Here is a 22665-nt window from a genome sequence, read left to right on the forward strand (position 1 = left end):
TGGTTCCCCTAACCCCACGCCCCCCCCCCCCCCCCAACATTAGAGTCCTCAGAGTCCCCCTTACATCAGAGTCCACAGGGTTCCCCTTTTTATCAGAGTCCCCTCAGGATCTTAGGACACTTAGATGTAAAGGGGGTCTCTGGGGACAGTGATGTAAGGGGGGACTCTGGAGACTCTGATGTAAGGGGAACTCTGGGGACTGTGATATAATTCTTGGGACTGTAAAGTATGGGGGGACTCTGATGTAAGGGGGGACGCTGATGAAAGAGGGGACTCTGATTTTGCATAGTCCTCCCTTACATCAAAGTCCCTCTTACTTTACAGTCCCCAGAGTTCACCCTTACATCATTGTCGTCAGAGCTCCCCACTATATCAGAGTTTCCAGGGTCCCTCCTTACATCAGAGTCCACTATTACATCCGAGTCCTTAGGGCTGTAATGAAAAGGGGGTCTCTGGGGATGCTGATATAAGGGAGGACTTTGGAGACTCTGATGTAAGAGGGGTATCTGGGAACTTTGATTTAACGGGGAGCTTTGGGAACTCTGATGTAAAGGAGGGCTCTGATGTAAGTGGAAACCGTGATGTAAGGGGGGAATCTTAGAACTCTGATGGAAGAGGGGCTTTGAGGACTCTGATGTAAGGGGGGGGGGGGCTCTGATGTAAGAGGAAACACTGATGTAAGTAGGGACTCTGATGTAAAGGGAGACTCTGGGGAATCTGATGTAAGGGAGAACTCTGATGTAATGGGGAGCTCTGGGAACTCTGATGTAAGGGGGAATTCTGGGGATTTCAATGCAAGAGGGGCTCTGGAGACTCTAATGTAAGGAGGGACTCTGATGCGAGTTTGACTTGCATTTTTTCATTGATATTATGGTAAATTTATCTAAAATATTGTTGTCCATTTTTAGAAAGGGTGCAATTTCAGTGCTTGCCATAGGCGCCGTTTTCTGTAGATATGCCCTTGGGTATTAGCATCTTGCAGTCCCCTGTACAGCAAAGCTCAGACTAGGAGACAGAGTAGCTGCACAAGGAGCCAGTTAGTTGGGCTGTAGTGCTCATGTGTGGAACATGTTAATAGAAGAAGTGAGAGGAGTAACAGAGAGATAATCTAATTAGTCTGCTTCTTCTCCTTCAACTATCCAGTCTCAGGGTGGGGGAAGGACAAGACTTGTAAGTGTTACCTGCAGCAGAGGAAAATCAGGTCTTCTGGGTTGCTAGACAGGGCTATGCTGTGTGACAGAGCTTTGTAAATCTCAGGACTGGATGGATAGAAATACAAATTGGCAGGTGTAACAACTTTGTATTTAGCTGTTTGCATCATGTGTTACTTTTTCATTTCAGCTCTACAATGCATTTGGATTTGTCAAACATCTTCCATTGCCACATCAGAAGATATTCAAAAATGTTAATACGGTCTTTGCATTCCTTGGAAAGGTTTTAGAGGAACACAGGAAAACCAGAGTACCTGGTGAACCCCGAGATTACATAGACTGCTATCTGGAGGAACTTGATATGGTAATCTTTAAAATAAATCTTTACATTGCACTTTGCAAAAATGATTACACAATTTGTCATACATTGACTGGGTGTTGGAAGAAAGGTCCATGGCTACTATGAGGGAGCTTCATGCCAAGGAACACTCCTGAGTGAATCTAATGCTCTCTAGCATATCTCATGTTGTATACAATCTTGCAACATTTAGTGTATAATGAGTAGCTTTGGGTGATCTTGTCCATTTTTTCAGGTACAAGAAGATAGTCACAAGTCAACTTTTGATGCTGAGAACTTATTCACGTGCGTGGGTGATCTATTTATTGCTGGGACAGAAACTACCTCTGCCAGTCTGGAATGGATTCTAATTTACATGATGGCATATCCAGAATTTCAGGGTAAAGTCTTCTGAAAATGATTTCCTTCTTTAGGTCTCTTATATTCTGGGGGCTTTGCTGTAGTATGTTTATATTGTCCTTTGCAACCCATTAATCAGGTGTTTCCACTTTCTGCCAGCTGCAATTTGATTGATTTTAATAGATAATACAAACCTATCTTGCCTTCAGTTTTTATTTATTAAAACCCCAATATGAGTTTTATACTGTGCTTGTTCTTTCAGAGACGTGTCGGAGAGAAATAGATAAAATTCGAGGAGACAGAGACCGTCTTGACTATGAGGATAGAGCAAGGATGCCGTACACACAGGCTGTTCTACAGGAAGTCCAGCGATTTGCCTCAGTTGTGGCACTAGGAGTTGCCCACGCACCCATTAAAGATGTTCAGCTGAATGGATACACTATACCAAAGGTCAGCATATTCTTTAAGTGTATGTCTGAGCAAAGTAAAAATAACATGTTTAGTATATCTCTGCAATACATGCCCAAGTCTCCATGTTTTATCCTTTGAAAAACACGTTAAGTACAGAACAATGCCTGTTAGACTATTAGAAATCCCGTGAGCTACTACCTTCTTGTTTGGGTTGACAATCCAATACCTTTGCTGAAAGTTGAGGAAACTCCTCCACTTCTCTTTAGCTCTAAAGTGTCATATGACACAGCCAAGGGGAGACATGGCAGGACTTCCCTCAACAAGCAGGGAGCCTTGCATCTGAGGTCCCTTCACTCTGTGCAATACACACCGCTGACCCCTCCATCTTGCCACTTTAAGCCCCTCCCAATGTTAGGACAGTTTGGCAACACCTTTTATTAGCTATGGCACGCTACGTGTCATTACTTTCCTCACGGTGCCTCAACGTTTTCACATGACTACAAACACCAATATTGCAGCAGTTTTTCCCATTCCCCCAGTGGAAGAAGCTATTAAAGACCACTGCCAGTCCACTAAAACCCAACTAGATCAGCGTAACAATACAAACTCTCTAATTCGTGACTATATTAGTTTAAAAAGAAAAAACAAGATGCAAATGTAGGCAGATAATTTCTATGTTTTGGTAAGTTACTGTACTGGTATGTTGTGGCAAGCTGAAACACAAGCTGGCTTGTTCTATTTTCTAGGAACTCCACTTGTGGCATGTTCCCACCAGAATCCCAGTAATGCCCAAATGCTGCAAACATAAAAGAACCAAATTTTGATATCAATCTCTCCTGTAAATAATTGGAGAATCCACCTGAAAGAAGAAGATACATTCATTATTCAATACCCATATTCAATACCCTTTTGCATGCAAATCTGTCATTAGAAATTAACAAAATGAAGAATTTTAATTTCCCCAAAACTTCGGGCAAAATCTAGAGATTTTTGCAAAAACATTTCACCAGTTGGCAAAATATACTGGAATCAATGGGGAAGGCATTACCACAATATGGACACAGACACATACACAAAAACACACCTGTAAATAAAGAAAAAAAAAATAATTTTAAAGCAATTTTTTTCAGTTTTGTCATATAAGGTCAGTGGGTTTTAAAATAATAATCAATATCTCATCAATCAGTTTCCCTAAAATAAATGTTAGGGATATAAGATAATATCAATAATATCAGTGCCTCACTAAAATGACAACAATATATTGAAGAATGTTTCCGTTCATCGATCCCCTCCCCGTTCTATGGGACCGGGAGCGATGCAGATTGCATCAAAAATAAAATAAATCTAATAATAATTTAAAAAAAATGTAAAATTCCCCCGCCCCCGCGAGCACGCGCGTTGCCACGTAAACACGCGTTGGGTGCGCCTACGTATGAAAACGACGAACGCGCTACACATGTTGGGTATCGCCGCGCACGCCGGAGTGAGAGCAATAATTCTAGGGCCAGTATTTTGGGGTATCTCTAAATTGATGACATGTGGGGGCTTTTAAACGTCTTCTGTGGACTTTTTGGGGTACTGCAATTTTTCGCCGTTTTCAAGGACGCACGCAATTTGTAAACTGGGCATGTTGGGTATCGTTTTACTCGTTGTAACCTCATCTTTTATATTTAATTTAAAAAATTGGTATTTTTTTGTGTTTTAGGGCATTTAATTAAATTTATCACTAAATTTTGGGGTTTAATAAGGAGTTGTGCTAATATTGCGCAACATAAAAAAACTACCAACATTATATTGTATAGGGTCTTGGCATTCAGAAAATATATAATGTGTGGGGGTTTTAAGTAATTTCCAGGCATAAAATGTGGAATAAAGCATGGGTGCAAAAAATGAAAAAAAGGCCTCAGTCATGAACGGGTTAATATTGATTTGACAAACATTTGCGAAATTATCGCAGGACCTACATAATAAGTAGTGCCATCTTATTTTTCTACCAGGCCTGTGTTTTCAGAAAATATATGGTTGGGGGGGTCTTTTACAAATGGTAACAATGCAGGAAGAGAAAATCAAAACAATGGGAAAAATTGCAAAAATGGTGTGGCCAGATGAGGTGTAAAGCATTCCGGAGTGCTTGGCAAAGAAAGGGTTAAATTATTGTTTTTAGTAGGGATGTTCAGATACCAGTTCAGATATCAGTGCTGATACTTGGCATATTAGCGAGAACTACAAGAGTTGCAGCGGCTGCAGCTGGGACTTGGCTCTGGCGCTCCAGCACCATCCTGAAATCATTAGTCTGTATTGTTTTAGAAAAACTGTCACATGACAATAACAAAAATGTATCAGTACTTGTATCTGTGAGTACTTGGATAAGTATCAGTACTTGTAAATGGTATCGGTGCATCCCTAATATACTGTATATTTATTTTTTAAAAATCATACATTAAAACAGAGATGTACAAATCCCAGGAGATTCCTGTGCTCCTTAAAAATGACAGCTGCCTCCTAACTTTTGAATTTTTCTCTAGTCTGGTCTTGAAGCTGGAAAAGTATCTGTATTTGTATTTGTACCGAGTATCTGAACATCCCTAGTTTTTAAGTACAGATATAACTTCGTAGCTGATAACTGATTCAATTCACTGATGTTCACCCACAATCTATATTACAGTTTTGAGTGGTCTTAACTAATGAGGTAATGTGTTTCCAGGGAACATTCATCATCACAGATCTGTCCTCACCGCACTACGATGAGAAATATTGGAAGTATCCAAAAGAATTTAATCCAGAGAATTTCCTGAACAAGGATGGAGAACTAGTGAAAGTAGAAGCGTTCCTTCCATTCTCTGCAGGTAAAACATAGTAACAAAAATAGGTGGCGACCTTCTAAGGCTCTACACATTGTTAGTAGTGATGAGCAGAATATAAAAAGCTTAGACCTTATACACACAGACGTTAACTTCAGGGCTAAAACTGGCTACATCTCATTCAGTGCCAATGCTGAGCAATGCATCAAACATAGTGGATTATGTTAATAATCTGCCTTGACACATAGGTCAGAAGGACAGATATGACAGAAAATGATGGGAAGTACAGTTGTCACCAGAACAGTAAGTAAGGGGAAATCTGTTCAAATTTTAACTGTTTAAGTGGGGTTTTTCACTCACTTTTGGAAGATTTTGCTTCGTTTTGTGCCTCCTAGGCCCCATTCACACTGAGCGATTTATCGCGCGGTAATTCCCGCGATATCGCGGCTATTTACCGCGCGATATCGCTCTCCAATGCATGGCAATGGGGCTCTGTCCGTCGCTGTCGCGGGTCATGCGTCGCTACAGCAGGACCCTTTTTGAAGCGGATCTTGCCGCGATTCTAGCTTGCTCAATGCAAGCATTTGCACGACATCGGGCGGCAAACGCGCGATATTGAGCAATATGCAAATTGCGCGACAAACGCGCGATTTGCGAATCGCTCAGTGTGAATGGGGCCTTAGACAGGAATTTGTTCCAACTGACACAAACCTGTCAGCAGTTTTAACCAATTCCTATTTTTTCCAAAATTAAAAAAAGTTTTATAGATATATTTTTAATACTAACCCTACCCAAAATGGATTTTCTCATTTTTGGGAGAAGCGGGCCAAGTTTATTTCCTTGCTTTGTCTCTATTGCTGTCTGGGAACCCACTTAAGGCGATCACCTCCGACCTTCAGGAGACTTAGTTTGTCTTTTCAGTTGAGATATTTGTATCACCATCCTAAGCTCTTCTTTCATGCTTACAGAGTCTACTAGAAGTTTCTAGGTACTCACAGTAATAATATCAAGCAGTGAAGGACCCTCCCCCACCTCATCCAAAATGAAGAAATTGGTGTTGACTTGCATTTTAAGTGTTACTTCCCTCTGACCATCTTGTTTTTCCATTTAGGTCCCCGGGGTTGTCTTGGGGAGAATCTGGCCCGGATGGAGCTCTTCCTCTATTTCACTACTATGATGACACACTTTGAATTCCACTGGCCGGACCCCAAATCTCCTCCAGACCTCACACCAGTTTTTGGTATCTCACAGAAACCAAAGTGTTTCAAAATGAGGCTAGCACCACGCATATAGAACGGACCATATGGACTCACAGAGGACTCAAAAGTGGACTCAAAAATACTCAAATAGGACAAATTATCATTCACATTAATAAAAATATATGTTGTTTTGTTTATAATAGACTAATGAATCCAAATGCATGTCAAATAAAATATATTCAAAATGGTATCACATACTCGGAAAATGTACCATGCTGCTTCATACTGTTTTGAAGGCTATTCACTGATGAAAATAGTAATAATATAATTTTTCATGCCAATTCACAGGACCATCTGTGAAAAGAGTAACCACCACATTGTATAAGTGGACCAGCCCAAGGTTATTAAAAAAAACTTACTGCATTATTATTTAAACTGGATCTCATTGCTTTTTTAAACAAATATGTAGGGGGTTATTTACAAAGGAGCCAAAGGATATAAGCTGTAGGTTTGGCTAATTCTTCGGCTCACTTCATCCCTGAACCGAAGAGCTGCTGTACGGGCTATTCACAATAGCATTTACAGCAGTTGACGCGCTCAGCCGAGCTGTAGCATATGCATTTGGCTCGGCTCAGCCGAAGTCACAACTGGAGCAGGGAGAACGGTGTGCCGAAGCAGCATTACCGCTAGCTCCGCCTAACTGTTTACATTCGGCCGACACCTGTCAGATAGCTCTTCCCAGGTCCCAGACGAATGAAAGAGAAAAAAGGGCGATGTCGGGCGTAAAGTCACGGCTGGCTCCGCCCATTTGTTGTCATACAATGACAAGCTACTGTCCTCAAACGACCTGAGGACTGTAGCCTGTCATTGCATGACAACAAATGGGCGGAGCCAGCTGTGACTTCATGGCTGAATCCTCCCATATGTTTACAATCGGCCGCTACCTGTCAGAATTTTATTTTGCTGCAGGAGTTCGTCGTGGGCGGTCAGGTCGGCGCGTGTCGATATTTTTTTATTTCAATGAGTTGGCGGTGTGGACAACGCTGGATGACATGCATGACCCTTGGATTACTGGATCATTTTTAGGAATTCTTTTGGGATTTTCTCTAAAAGTCTGGTTTCTTTATTTACATTTTTGTTAACCCTTTAGTGAATGAGATGGGGTAGAAGTACCCCTTACTCATTCACGGGGGGGGGGCAGCATCTGGTTGCCCCCTTTATGAAAGGGGGTACCCAATGCAAATAAGACCCTTGCACGCAGGTCCCCACCACTACCGGGTCAGGGTTGTGGGGAAGAGGCCCTTATCCCCATGGGCATGGGGAGACCCCTGGAAAAGCACCCTCCAAATGTCGAGGGCATGTGGCCTGGTATGGCGCAGGGAGGGGGGGCGTTCGCTCGGTCTAAAGGGTCTGATAGGAATTAGGGGGGACCCCAAGCTGTTTTTTTAAAATTAGTATTATTCCTGTGAACAGTTAAACACTTTTGTTTATTCTGTGACAGCTGTCAGATTCTTTATATTCAGGATCGAAGAGTCCAAATGTTCGAAAACATGCAGAAGCTGTTACAGAATAACACAGATCTCTCAGCTTCTTTCTTTATTCAAATTTTGTAACAATATTGTGTTACTTTGTTTCCATTCGGGATACAAGTCAGAGAAACCAGAGAGCGGTAAATGACAGCTCTCTTGCTCGTTGTGTTTCATTCCGAACGAAATTTGTAAGTATATGAATTTCGTTATCAAACATTCGGATTTGTTCGGATTCGTTATATCTGTCATTCGGAAATGCGGATGCATCCGAATGTATGAATTTATGAAAATTCATACGAATTTCTATTCGGAACGAAACTAACCGCACATGTCTACTGAATAAACAAAGAGTCCTTCGGTGAAATCACTTGGTAAAAAATTAAGATCTCTTGAAAGAAGTGATCGCCTCTCCCATTCACTTTTGACCAACTGATTCCACTAAACTAGACTAAGCCACCCTACTCAATGCTAGTCATCATTTTCCTAATGTTGGATGTATGCTTGTGGAAGGCCTCATAATATAACCTGGGTGTGTGTGTGATCTACTCTACCCTAATGTGGTTGTCTGTCTGTGTGCATCACTCTAAAGTGTACAGCAGTCAGTTTATATACATCTGGACGTCCTTTGTTTAGTTTATGCCAATGCATGCAGTAGGTTACCTGGGCCATGCGTGTTTTGTGGTCAGGGCCGGATTAACATAGGGTTGGGTGAGGCTCTCGCTCCTCCTATCCAGTGGCAACCTTGTCTATGTGGAGTTTGGGGTCTGGCAGGGGATTGTATAATGTACCACAGTTTATAATATATGTATCTTTCTACATGTGAATGAATGTTGTATTTTGTGACACAAATGGTGGCTATTTGTATTTTTCTGGTATATTGATTTACCTTCAGAAGGGAGTTTGTAGAGTCCATTATGCAGGTTTCCTTTTGCTTGATCTTAGGGAAGGCTAAACCTCCATTTTATGACTTCTCTATGCAGCTCTTCAGCATCCTCTGTAACCAAATAAGTGCTATACCCTTACCAAGCTCAGTGCCCCTACCTGGTATGGTTGTAGTGCGTCATGGACTTGTTAGCAAATGCACAGCTTTACAGAAGGTGCCAGAGCTCTGCAGAAATAACACTGGGCTTAGTGCATAATTACATGGAAAATATTAGTGGACAGGATGGAGTAGATACTTAATTTTCTTAATAAAAGCAGATTCATACTTCAATGTAGAACTTTAGCCATACATAACAATATACAGTATGTGTAAATAGCCCATTAAAGAGAAAAATAACAAAACCAGCATTTGCTGCAATATTCACCTTTAGTCCAGAGATTTCTTAGCAGTATTTTTTCTTTATGCAGACCAGGTTTTTACTGCTGTCTTTGTCCCTGAGATTCACTCTCTCTAATTGTCCTGATCACTGGTATCACCAGGAATGAATGTGAGGGTAAATCCAACATTTGCAGTTGCCACGAGAACAGGAATAGATGGGAAGTCTTCCAATGAGGATCTTGTTCTTCTGAAAAAAGAGGAAGTAAAGAGGAATTTCCCTATTGAGGCAAAAATTCCCCAAAAAGTTACTGGAAACATTTATATGGAACATGTGATGAGAGAAATACAGTGAAAGTTGACATTGCTATTTTCCTACCAACACATTACCTATGGATTCAATTCTAAGTTATTGATCAGGGACAAGTACTTCACTACGGAATAGAAATCTGAAGTGAAGTCAGGACCCCTGACATCAATACTATGTCAGTGACTCACATAGCATTGCAGGTATTAGCATGACAGCCAGCCAACTAGCATTTTTTAAGGAGATGTCCACAATGGCAACTTTCATATTCTCTCAGAACAAGTTTCCTTTTTAATTCATGTATTGGTACTACTATGCTGCAGGTACATTAGTCTACATATGTGCTAGTTTACATTCCATAAGTCTATTGGCATAAAGCACATCATTTATGGAAATGCAGAAGAGAACCAGAATTCTGATTTAATTAATAATTATCCTGATTTATTTTCCCAAATTAATACAGATAACACCTCATTGGCCAATATGAACAAAAACATAATTGTTTGCATATTTTCATGTAGTATCCCCATATTTCTGGAGTCTGTGACGGAGTAAATATGAACCATGATCACAGTGAAAAGGTTAGCAGCTCCAGTGATAGGACTTCAAACTGATTTCATGGGAGCAGCACTTGTGCCTATGAAAAAGAATTTGTTGTAGTCATGACTGTACATACTTTATCACATGATCTAGTTATATGCATTATTCCAGGGACAACTTCAGCTATTTTTTTTTTCGTAGGCACTAAGCTGGTGCTAGGGCTCTAAGTGGCAGAGCTAAGTCCCCAATACTGAAACTCAAGTTATATTAAAAGCAGGAAACATATAGAAAAACATTAAGCCTGAGCCTAATCATAGTAAAAACTGTACACAGCCTCCTACCCCCAAAACAATCCCTCCATTAATGTGCAGCGAGCTAGAATCTCAAAGACACCCATAGACATAAAGGATCATTTTTAATAAAATAAAACCGCATATTGACAGGGAGCTAACACTTTGAGTCTACCATACTTTATTAAAATCATTACAATCAGCACAGCAAGCAAATAAACACTTCAAGTTCTAAACAGTACATAGAGTGTGTAGCAGTCAGAACTATGTAACACACAGCATAGCATGTAGAGGTCAGTTCTATGTAATGTTCTGAACAGTATATAGGGGATAGCAGTCAGAACTATGTAACACACAACATAGTATATAGAGGTCAAGTCTATGTTACATTCTAAACAACGTATAGAGTGTAGCAGTCAGAACTATGTAACATACAACGTCCTTGCTCCTGCTGGCGGATGACCTGTTTAAAGCCATCCTCCTCGCATTGTTCACAGAAGACGGGGCTGCCTGGAAACATGTGAGGCAGCCCAATCGCAAGGAGCAGAAACATGGCTGTCAGCTTTCTCCGCACCCAGGGCACCAGACGATAGCAACACCCATGGTGGCTGCTGATGGAGTGCTAGCAGAATTTTTGGGGTGCTATAGAACCTACGCTGCTACTGCTTTATTCACATGAGAAAAATGGCTCTGCAAAAGCCATACACAAACATACATAGATGCTAAAGAAACATGTATTGAGAGAATATAGAGAAGGCCATTGCCAATCTCTTGCTCCAAAATGCTAATGATTTGGCTTTAATGATGATTTAATGGCTTCATTACTTTTTGTGGCAAAACTCAGAAAAAGTATGCATAGTAGAAATCTTTTAAGCTTGAAAATGTGACGCTATCTATTCATAGAAATTGCATTGCAATGGGCTTAAAAGTTGCTTTACTGGTAGGTTTTGCATGATGTTTAGAAAATACAGGGGCGTCCCGAGGCCAGGTGTCACCCGGAGCAGACGAGGGGACGTTAACCTGGCGGGATAAGGTATGCCGCCAGGTCCCCTCCTCTCTCCCCTGCAACTTTTCAAATGGGGTGACACCAAAATGACTGTCATTTTGGTGTCACCCTTCCAATGGTGTCACCCGGGAGTGGGCCACCCCCTTTGTGACTCCCTTTGTGACGCCACTGTGTAAATAGTATTCTGTGATAGCTGCGTGATACAATACACATTTCCCAACTCAGTGTGATTGGAGCTGTTTAGGCATATACCACCAATCACAAAGGAATTGTTCACTCTATTCAGTTCAAGAATTCCATAAAGACAATTTGAATATATAGGGGTCCGTTGATATTGGAGCCTCAAGTGTGGTCCCTGACATCATCAGAAGACCACAAATAAAACTGAATGAATGTAATACACAAAACACTCTCAGGGCCTGTAGAGATGAAACAGGAGATAGTCAGAGACTGTGAACATGCTATAGGATTTTGTAGAGACTCCATGTCATGGTCAGGGGACCGTAGTCACTGAGAATGCTGGCTCCAGGGTTTTCAGACGAGCCAGGCACGGACAGAGGCAGGAATGACTCCTTAGACTCTATCCGCAGGGAGCATAGGAATGGGGTGACTGCACATTTAGTGTGTGTGTGATAGAGGTGCAGAGTCTAAGAAGCGCCAGGTCTCTCCAAGAACTCCTGATGGTGGTGATTGGTTTCGCTGCAGGATAGCTCCCAGGTTGCGGCCCTTTAACACATCCATGCAGACAGGGCTACAGAAGAAACAAAGACACAGTACAGCACTAAGATACTGGATTCATTAGGGAAGAAGTCTGTGACAAGGAGAAGAAGGTTTGCTGCAGTGGCACATAAGAAAAGTCTAATACAACACAGAGGTACAGCATACACTGGAGAGAGTTGCAGCACTGGGATATTGGGTTCAGTGACACACAGGGAAGGAGATTAGTACCATTCTGAGTACATGATTACTGTGCACAACTACAGGATACACTGGAGAGTTTCAGCGCCAGGAAACTGGGTTCTGTGACAGAATGTGCATTGCACCATGATGCAAAATAGACACCAAGATACAGGGTTACAAAGGAAGAAGTGCATTGAACAGTGGTACAGGAACACAGGCAAAAGACTTACTGCACTGCTCAGTAGAAAACACGCCTCAGGCTGAGGCACAGAAGAAGTAAGTAGATGGGTAAGAGCAGACACACAAGAGCTGGAGTGTGGGAAATCTAAGCATCCATTTACACCACATGCTTTGGGGCCATTGTTTCCAGCACAGCAATTTGCCTTGTCACAAATTGTACAAATTACATCACCGCATTGCAGTGGGAACACGGTGGTGTGCGCTAAAAACAAAACTGGCATGCCTCACTTTTTTTCAGCACAGCGTGATGAGATGTGGAACCACCACCTTGAACCGTGCTGTGCTCACTTGTTACATTTCAATAAAGTTCTATAAAAGAAGTACACAGCGTGATGTGTCAGGATCGGTGCATCAACACTGTGTCAGGCACTGCACACCAGCCACTGTACATTTTGTGCAGCAGCTGGTGTGAATGGACCCTTAAACAGTGCAGCAATGCAGGGAGTTCAGACAAACTCACAGCACACAAGTGAATGCAACGGTGGGTCTCGAGCAATATCCACAGGAACACACTGCGAACTCGGAGGATAGCAGGAACACTAAAAACAAAAGAGCAGGAAACACAGCCATTCAGAGAAATCCACAGGTGTACACAGGAATACTCGGAAGTACAGGAGATCTCAGGAAATACAAACAGAAAAAAGAGGGAACACAGGGGTCCGGCAGCTGGTATAAAGACACATTGCTCGAACCCCAAGCAACAGGTGAACTAGCTTTGTAAAGGGAGAGGCTGAGAGTAGATTGGCTGTAGGCCTGCAACCTGCAATAGGCTGGAAGCCGAGCACCTAAGACAAAGGGAAAATCCTGGCACAGATACATGGCACAGGTAAATGTAACAGTACGATCATAGACTGGAGACACATGACTAATGTAGAACAGATGTCCCAATGCCAAATAACCTGCTGGAACCACCAACTCCCTACTTCATCCAAATAACCAGACTACACCTTTGATGGAGTTAAATGGCCATCGCAACCTTTTATTATACAAATATTAAAACATGACAGAACGGTAAATTCAAGCATGCGGTTTCAAAAGGCCTTTTGAAGGCCAAAATGATTAACCGAGTTGCTGCATAAACCCTTAACTCTGTTAGACCCCCTGCAGCACCACACCGCCTCGGGGACAACCTGCACCATTGACCGCAGACACATCAATATCTGAATTACCTGTTGGACCAGTATATATCACCATAACTTGAGGACCCATACCAAGACAGGTCCCCAAACATTAACCACCAACACCTCTTTGTTTCCGCCTTCAAAAGACCCCAAACCGCCCAACACTGCTATGACAGGCAACAGCCCCCAAACCCAAAGTAACAGAGTGGGTGGGTGGGAAGTTATCTTCTCCTCCGACAATCTCTGACTAAAGCCAGTAAGACCCTCCTCCTCAGACCACCGAAAAAGGCTCGGCCCGAAGTTTGAACTTGACAAACTGGTAAGTGACCCTGCCCTGTTAACCCTTCCCTTATTTAACTCTTTATTCCTTGTATCCCCTCTTCACATAGTCATGTAAGCCTTCCGCCTATTTTTTATTTTTTTTGCTTTGGGCCTAACTTTACATGAAACTGCTAGAGATCACAATTACAGCCCCTTTACAAATAAATGAGGCTGATTTACTATTGCATTTGAGAATGTTCACCCAATAAAATTAATCCACCATAAAAAAATCTGAGGCAAAAAAAAAAAAGAAAAGAGATGGACAGCACAATGGATGTAAGATTTACACCTAACACGCGGAGCAAGAAGTAGTACTATGCACTATACATATATTTATACAGAGGCACTAGAGAGCAGTGATTTGTTCCGTGTAAATTGTAATCTACTTAAACTGCGATAATTTGTATAAAGAAGATGTACACCAATCTGTATCTTGTATTTTTTTGTTCCTTTTTATGTAATCCCATATGTATTATAAAAGAAGACTACAGGAAGTAAAATGGCTTTTTGGTTTCTCCCTAGTTCCAGATTAAACTAAAGATGTGTAAAATAATGTGTCACAATAATAAAATAGAATTCTAAGTGATAGAAGTGGGTATAGTCAACAGTATGTGTGCATGTGAGTGTAAAACCTTACTTTAAGATGGCAATACAGAAAATTTTAACTTTTCCCCCAAGACTTTACAATTATAGTCATGAGATTCATTCACAATGCTGGTATGAGCAGCAGCAAGTACATGCAATTATAAATACACAACTTATCCGCACATGCACTATTTACTTTAGCCACCAGCAGTTAGAAACCACTAGTCACAATTTATAAAACTTCAGGTTGCAATAAAATGACAATAGTACCCCGGAGCAGCAAAATGGCATCTAAAATGGATCATGTGCAGGAGTTGAAAAAGCCATCTATCCGGTCTATAATAACATGGCAACGCTAACGCTCCTACTGTTCATGGGCTTAGGTAAAATGGTGGTAATCCGCACATGCGTAGTAGCAAGTGAATAATTAGACTGATTTGCTAATATGCCGATGTGGCTTAATGTCACCATTTTGGCTTAGACCAAAGACGTGTTGCCATGTTAGTGCAGAACTCGCACAGTTGTGGTGCGGCTGAGCGCATTGCAGCCAGGAGGTGGGTTTGGGGTGCCATTCAAATGAATGGCAATGCAACGCACCTGCCGACTGTAACGCACAGTAGATGCATTGCATTGTACTGTGCGTTAATCACAGGGAACCGTGTGATTAAAACACAAAATTAGTGTGAACAGGCCCTAAGTTTTAACTGAAGAAAAATCAGGTGACCTGTCCTGCCCAAAATGTGCTGTGTGTCAGAGCTTAGAACTTTGATAATTGTATTTCTATTTTTTCTCACATGTTTATGTGTATACATTTGATCAGAGGTTTTTGTTTTACATTTTCACAATTCCTTGAAATGTTTTTTTTTTCTTTTTTTGTGTTGAGCAACTTTAGGCCTTTTTTGTACTGGATGTTATTATGCTCATTGCATGAAAATCTTACTTTATGGGTTACACTAGTTAAACCTTTAACCAAAAACCAATCAACGATGGTCACATCCTCCTCCCAGGGAAGTATAGCCTCGGTCTTGTACTTTGTGCTGTAGGAAGCAGTAACAGACTGAGTGAGTTCTCTGTCATGGAGCTGAGCACTGCACTGTTGGTGGGCCTCGTCCTTTTAGCTTTGTTATGGAGGAAATTCTCTCGAATGCTGCACTTAGTGGACTATTTTGCCAGTAAGCTATCATGTCAGTGAATTACATTGTATTAACTGTACCATCTTTCATATCTTAAATGATGATGATGAAAATAGTGCAAGCAGCAATAATCCGTATACTTAAATATACTTATACTTAAATATATTTTAAAATAAATGAAATCATTAGATATACCACCAGGGTATTCAGTGTGCTAGCTTAAGCTGTGCTGTGACATGCTGTGCAGGTCAGTTGGTGACAATGACACATATATGGATATGTATAGTAACCTTGGTGACTTCTAGGATTGTGCTGTGTACACACAGTGGTTGATTTACTAAAGGCGTAGACTGATCACTTTTCAAAGTGAATGTTTACTGAGCTTAATAAATAAAGTGAAGCTATGTTTACTTTGCATGCCCAATCATTTGCAAGAGAAATAAAAAACATGGATTTCTTGCACATAATTGGATGATTAAAGTGAACAGTTTCACATTATTTTCTAAGCTGTATACTTATTGAAATGTGAAAGTCCCATACAAATGAAAATGAAGACTGCAACATGACTTAAAATTTGTGCTCGCTAAAAATACAAAAGTACGTATCCTTTAACAGAAGTGGTCTAATTATTACACTTGTAAGCCTGTAAAGAGATTTGGAAAACATGACAAGATCCCTGAAAACTGGCTTGAGAGCATGTATAAGGCTACAAAAAAAGGAGTGTGTCTGGGCACTATAATCTGGTGTAAGTGCTTTGCTGCTTCTAGCCATGAATGATATGTACACTTTGTATTGACTGCATTGCACACAATATGTAATTTGCATTTTTCTCTCAGTTCTCCAAGGTGTACGGCCCAGTGTACAGCATCTACCTGGGATTTACCCCGGCTGTGGTCATCCAAGGGTTGAAAGAGCTCAAAGAGGTTCTGGTGAACAAGGGAGTGGATTTTGCAGACCGACCTCAGAACAGAATAATAGAAGCCATCTCTGGTACTAGAGGTAATGTGTTTATATTCTTTAGTGCCAGTGTATATTTTAATTAGATTACTGACCAAATGACACAACTGGCTTAATAAGTCTTGATAAGTCAGCAGTTACATCATTTTTTTTTTAAATGATAAAGTTGCATGCACGGGAATGCAAAATTAATTTAATCCAGTTATTGCTTAATTTTAAAAATCATAACATGTATTTTACATATAACCAGCATGCCACATGTCCTGATATCCCATGCATAGCAGAAATCTAGTACTAGCTCTATTGCCTTGCACAGTGCTATCACGCAACACTCTACAGGTGTACAGTAGTGGAGTCTTCTACTATGTTTTCAATAAATGAATAAATGTTTGTTGTTTAAGTGATTCCTTTTATCAGAGATCTAAAGGATCTAAGAACCCTGAAAGCTGGCATATTTAATAACTTGAGTTAGCCAATAAAATCACTTAAACTGGAAAACAGGTTTACAGAGAGAGAAGAATCAATATTTTATAAGTGGGCAGTTTCTTCTCCAGTGTGTGCAGTGACAGGCTGGTGACAGGTTAGTGACCAAGCTCTATAGGTGTTATTATTTTTTAAAATGTGAAGAGTTTATACATTGGAGCTAAACACCAATTCTAAACATCAGCTAAGAATTAAAAGTGATTAAACTCATTTGTATGAGTCACAACTGACAGTGAGTATGGAATGTGTTCTAAAAACAGTGGTTTCCAATTCATTCATGTGAACTTGGCAAGCAGTTCAAAGAATACTTAAAGTGATATTAAACCTTTAGTTGTTTTTTTTTGCTTTTTATCAATGGGAGACTTTTTAATTCTTCAGTTTCTTGTTTTCTAGTGGGTCCCCAGAGCATTGCTCTCCCTCTCACCCCCTGCATGGGTTGCTCCATCGGCTAAGCTGCTGGGGAGGAACCCGTGCATGCGCGTTTTCCTGGCCGTGCCCGCAGTAGTTGTGTGAGTCTATAGACACATACAGCCCTATGGCAGGCCCCGTCTCTTCTCTCCGCCCAACAGTTTGACCAAGGGCAGAAGGAGCCTATGGCTCCTCTGCCATCAGTATCCTCCCCCGCAACCTGGCAGTTTGGGAATAGAGGATGCTTCAGGGACCGGCGGCAGTGGCAAGCGGCACTGACAGGTAAGTGTGGGGAAGACGGGGGAGTCAAAAAGCTACTGTGCGTTTTTTACCTAAATGCAGAGAATGCATTAAGGTAAAAAATGTCCAACCTTTAGTAATACTTTATCTTGTTCCCCCTGAACATGCAGAGTGTGCATTGGGCCCCCACCACAGGTATCCTGCACTCCAAGTAGTATACTTCTTTATTAGTTGCTCTTCTAATAAGAACATGTGGCACTTCCTTATCAGGGCAGTGATGTTACTGCTAAATATGTTTCACTGGTCAGAGATTATCTCCCTATAACCCTTAGCAGTGTTTAAAAAATATACCACTGAGTTACTGGAGAGAGAATGGGCTTCCTCTTGGGAAGTCTCATTGTGCACTCTGGTACATAAGATCCCTCTTTACCTGTTTGCTAACATATCAAGAAATCTGAACATTCACCTACTCTAGGGAACATGTAATGGACTCCACATTGCTGAATCACTGGTGGATCATATTTTCCATTACTTCCTCATCAATACAAGCTGTACTTTTGACTATTGGACTATACTAAATTACACCATTCTAAGCATTCAGCTTGTTCCAGGTCTGGTGGCTGCACGCTATGGTCGAGCATGGAAAGAACACAGACGCTTTACCCTGTCCACACTGCGAGACTTTGGTTTGGGCAAAAAGTCCATGGAGGAGAGAATTCACGAAGAGTGTGTATACCTAATTGAAGAATTTAGGAAGAATAAAGGTGAGATTGCATGGCACTGGTGTCACCATTCAGATTTCTTATTCTGGTTCTTGACTTAGATTGTATGTGTATTTTGTTAACAATGGCCAAAATTAAATAATATTGATAAGCCGCTTTAGATTGATTTCTTACACAAGATCACAGTGTTGTCGAGCAGAGGGGAGGCCAAAGTGTCCCAGGTTGTTAAGAGCTCTTTGCAACCTGTGGCTCTGTCCTCTCTGTCTGGCTTCCTGCCCAGCTTGCTGACATAATTGGTTGCCAGGGAGATGAGCTGGGATCTCTGGCTGGTGTGGCGCCAAGCTCCTGGCAACCAATTACATCAGTAAACTGGGCGGGACCAGACAGAGAGCCGCTGACAGGCACAGCTACCAGATAGCAAGGATTTACCACAAACGTATGGCAGGGTTAAATTGTAATTCTTGTTAACCTGCAGCACACATTCCTGGCAAGTTGTAGACTTGCACAACACTTGCAGTGTCCAAATTCTAGTGGACACTTTTTTGATTTGTAGCAAATTTGCTTGGCAGGTCTACAGCAAGAGTCCTGCAGGTCTTAGCAAGAGCTCTGCAAGTGTACAGCACTTTTGCAAAGCACGTTGATCTGGAGACTTGCAATGCAGACTTGCTGTAATTGTGCAACAAAATTGTGAAGCTTGGCATGTCTGCAATAGTTTAGCAAGTCATTTTCAAACTTGCAGCTCAATTGCTTGCTATCTGGGTCAAACACAGTCACCTGTATTACCGCATCAGTTGCCACCCACTATATACACATATAACTTTTCAAAAAATGGCAAACGCGCAACAAAAACGGCCCAAAGTAGTACAGGAGTAGGCCGTTTTGTAGCGCGTTAGGGACGGGCTGAAATACGCCAAGGTGTGAACCAGACCCATTGAATACAATGGGATTTAGATGTTTGGGCGTTTTGTAGAGCATTCGTCGAGCGTAGAACGCGCTACAACACGTTCAGGTGTGAACGAGGCCTAAAGGTTTGTTGTTTTTTTTTGTTTGTTTTTTTCATTTTAAGGGAGCAGTGGGCTTTTTAGAGTCCCTGAGGGTTACAGAAGCTCATTTCATCTATCCTTGATCTGTTTTTTGTGACACAAACAGCCCCATATTAACCACATTATTTCACATGTTTTCAAAGAATGAAAAAAAAAAACAGACATTGAAAAAGGTATATTAAACATAATTAAATAAATAATTGAATGATTAAAAAATGTAAGCAATGGTATACAAGTAACTCAAATTACTAACACATACAATCACTATACAAATACAAAGAACACTAAATTAAACTGAATTAATAAAAAAAACCCTCTACATAAAGATATTAAAAATGAGTAGGCTCTTATTTTTCAAGCAAATTTCACCTAGGTAGCTCCAATGAGCAAAACCGGGAGCTTCTGCTTTAGCAATATTTACTGAAATCGGTCATTTTGCTGCAAAACCACTCTACTTCCAACATTTCTATTGTGCTGAGGAGAGATGCTCCATTACAACAGTCCTAGTGAGGAGCACACAGAGGGTGATATGAATGAAGTTTTGTATTTGTATTTGTATTTGGTAATGGATGCCAGCAAAGAGAGGAGGGGACGTTCATCTGGCTGTATAAGGTATGTCGCAGAGTCCCCTCCTCTCCCCTGCAGCTTGCTCCATGACCGACTAATTGACTTTTCAGAAGGGGTGACACCAAAATGACTGTCAGTCTGATGGTGTCATCCGATGCGAGCCACAATCCCCCTTGTGACACCACCGTGCATATGTTCAAGGTTATTAAATATAATCATATCAGAAAGCAATAGTTTAAATCATATTGATCACATTTATAAGTATTCTGCAACATTATTACATGTAGGTCTAAAAGTGACTGTATGACAAAATAGGAAATTCAAAATACACAAGCATTCATTTACATGTTGTTTATACTTATCTGACTCCATAACAACCATTAGTAATTTGGAGTTGAGTTTCAGAGTTGGTGATGAGTAACCACTGATTTTATTTCCAGATTCACTGGTTGACCCCCATTTTGTTATTGACAATGCTGTATCCAATATTATCTGTTCCATTGTGCTTGGGAGACGTTATGACTATGATGATACCACTTTCCGAGATATTCTTAATATGGTCCATGAAAACATGAAGATGCTCACTGGGATTTGGGCTCTGGTAGGTACATGTCTGGCTGTTTATTCAATAAAGCAGTGCAAAGTTAGTTTGCTAAAGGCAGATCAGATCAGCATACTTCTGCTGTCATTATTCATCCTCGCCTCCGCTGGCGGTTAGTTGCTAGGACCACCTGGCGTCCTATCAACCAAACACTTTCAACCAAGAAGTTGAATAATGACAGCAAACTGTAGCTGTCATTCAACCCTGCTGCTGCTGGTTAGTTGCTAGGATTGCCTGATGTCCTATCAGCTAACCATAAGGATTTGAGGCTGCTGCCCTCCTGTCTCCGTCAGCGCCCCTCGCCCAAGTACATCAGAGTCCCCCCCCTACTTTACAGTCCCCAGAGTTCACCCTTACATCACTGTGCCCAGAGTTCCCCCGTATATCAGAGTTCCCAGGCTCCCTCCTTACATCAATGTCCCCCATTACATCCGAGTCCTTAGGGCTCTCATGTAAATGTGGTCTCTGGTGATGATATAAGGGGGGACTCTGGAGACTCTGACGTAAGGGTGGATGCTGAGGACTATGATGTAAGGGGTAACTCTGGGGACTCTGATGTAAGGAGGGGCTCTGATGTAGGAAGGGTATCTGAGCACTCTGATGTAACAGGGAGCTTTGGGGACTGTGATGTAAAGGAGGACTCTGATGTAAGGGGAAACCCTAATGCAAGGGGGGCTCTGGTGTAAAGGGAAACTCTGGGGAGTCTGATGTAAGTGGGGACTCTGATATAAGGGGAAGTCCTGGGGACTCTGATGTAAGGGGGAATTCTGGGGATTCCAATGCAAGGGGGGCTCTGGAGTCTCTAATGTAAGGAGGGACTCTGATGCGAGTTTGACTTGCATTTTTAAGTTGATATTATGGTAAATTTATCTAAAATATGGGTGTCCATTTTTGGAAAGGGGTGCAGTTTCAGTGCTTGCCATAGATGCTGTTTTCTGTAGATATGCCCCTGGGTATAACCCTCTTGCAGTCCCCTGTATAGCAAAGCTCAGACTAGGAGACAGAGTAGCTGCACAAGGAGCCAGTTAGTTGTGCTGTAGTGCTCATGTGTGGAAGAAGCTTCTTCTCCTTCCACTATCCAGCCTCAGGGTGGGTGAAAGGACAAGACCTGTAAGTGTTACTTAACTGCAGCAGAAAACAAATCAGGTCTTCTGGGTTGCCAGACAGGGCTATGCTGTGTGACAGAGCTGTGTAAATCTCAGGCCTATATGGACAGAAATACAAATTGTACTGTATAACAACCATATTTGTATTTAGCTGTTTGTTACTTTTACTTTCAGCTCTATAATGCATTTGGATTCATCAAACATCTTCCACTGCCACATCAGAAGATATTCACAAATGTTAATACGGTCTTTGCATTCCTTGGAAAGGTTTTAGAGGAACACAGGAAAACCAGAGTACCTGGTGAACCCCGAGATTACATAGACTGCTATCTGGAGGAACTTGATATGGTAATCTTTAAACTAAATCTTTGAATTGCACATTGAAAAATGATTACACAATTTGTCATACATTGACTGGCTGGGTGTTGGAAGAAAGGTCCATGGCTACTATGAGGGAGCTTCATGCCAAGGAACACTCCTGAGTGAATCTAATGCTCTCTAGCATATCTCATGTTGTATACAATCTTGTAACAATTAGGTTCTAATGAGTAGCTTTGGGTGATCTTGTCCCTTTTTTCAGAAACAAGAAGATCACAAATCAACGTTTGATGCTGAGAACTTATTCACGTGCGTGGGTGATCTATTTATTGCTGGGACAGAAACTACCTCTGCCAGTCTGGAATGGATTCTAATTTACATGATGGCATATCCAGAATTTCAGGGTAAAGTCTTCTGAAAATGATTTCCTTCTTTAGGTCTCTTATATTCTGGGGGCTTTGCTGTAGTATGTCTATATTGTCCATTACAACCTATTAATCAGGTGTTTCCACTTTCTGCCAGCTGCAATTTGATTGATTTTAAAGGAGAACTATGAGGTGAGTGCTTTTCACTCACCTCATAGTTCTAGCCGACCTGTTACAATGAGACTTGTCGCTCCGATCCGCCAGCGCTGACTGGCGGAACAGACGGGGGAGGGGGCGGGTACAGCTGGCTCTGCCTCTAGATAGGCAGAGCCAGCTGTCAGTCACGCAGCTGGGCGGATCCCGGCA

The 22665-nt window shown here is 41.5% G+C and overlaps 2 protein-coding genes across 2 annotated transcripts in view; both read left to right on the plus strand.

The window, feature by feature from the left end:
- The window catches only part of LOC108801125 (cytochrome P450 2J6-like), a 12501-nt gene extending 6134 nt beyond the window's left edge, over window positions 1-6367 (plus strand). Inside the window, exons 5-9 of the mRNA XM_018573080.1 lie at window positions 1342-1515; window positions 1745-1889; window positions 2111-2298; window positions 4964-5105; window positions 6172-6367. Of these exons, the coding sequence (XP_018428582.1) occupies window positions 1342-1515; window positions 1745-1889; window positions 2111-2298; window positions 4964-5105; window positions 6172-6353 (831 nt within the window). The 3' untranslated portion in view covers window positions 6354-6367. The remainder of the gene's footprint in view (window positions 1-1341; window positions 1516-1744; window positions 1890-2110; window positions 2299-4963; window positions 5106-6171) is intronic.
- Window positions 6368-14041: 7674 nt separating this feature from the next.
- Window positions 14042-22665, plus strand: part of LOC108801123 (cytochrome P450 2J6-like) — a 14799-nt gene continuing 6175 nt past the window's right edge. Inside the window, exons 1-6 of the mRNA XM_018573078.1 lie at window positions 14042-14047; window positions 16326-16488; window positions 18189-18341; window positions 20350-20510; window positions 21791-21964; window positions 22197-22338. Of these exons, the coding sequence (XP_018428580.1) occupies window positions 14042-14047; window positions 16326-16488; window positions 18189-18341; window positions 20350-20510; window positions 21791-21964; window positions 22197-22338 (799 nt within the window). The remainder of the gene's footprint in view (window positions 14048-16325; window positions 16489-18188; window positions 18342-20349; window positions 20511-21790; window positions 21965-22196; window positions 22339-22665) is intronic.

The sequence above is a fragment of the Nanorana parkeri genome, unplaced genomic scaffold (assembly GCF_000935625.1).
Source record: "Nanorana parkeri isolate BGI_ZX_2015 unplaced genomic scaffold, ASM93562v1 scaffold2228, whole genome shotgun sequence".
Taxonomy (NCBI): domain Eukaryota; kingdom Metazoa; phylum Chordata; class Amphibia; order Anura; family Dicroglossidae; genus Nanorana; species Nanorana parkeri.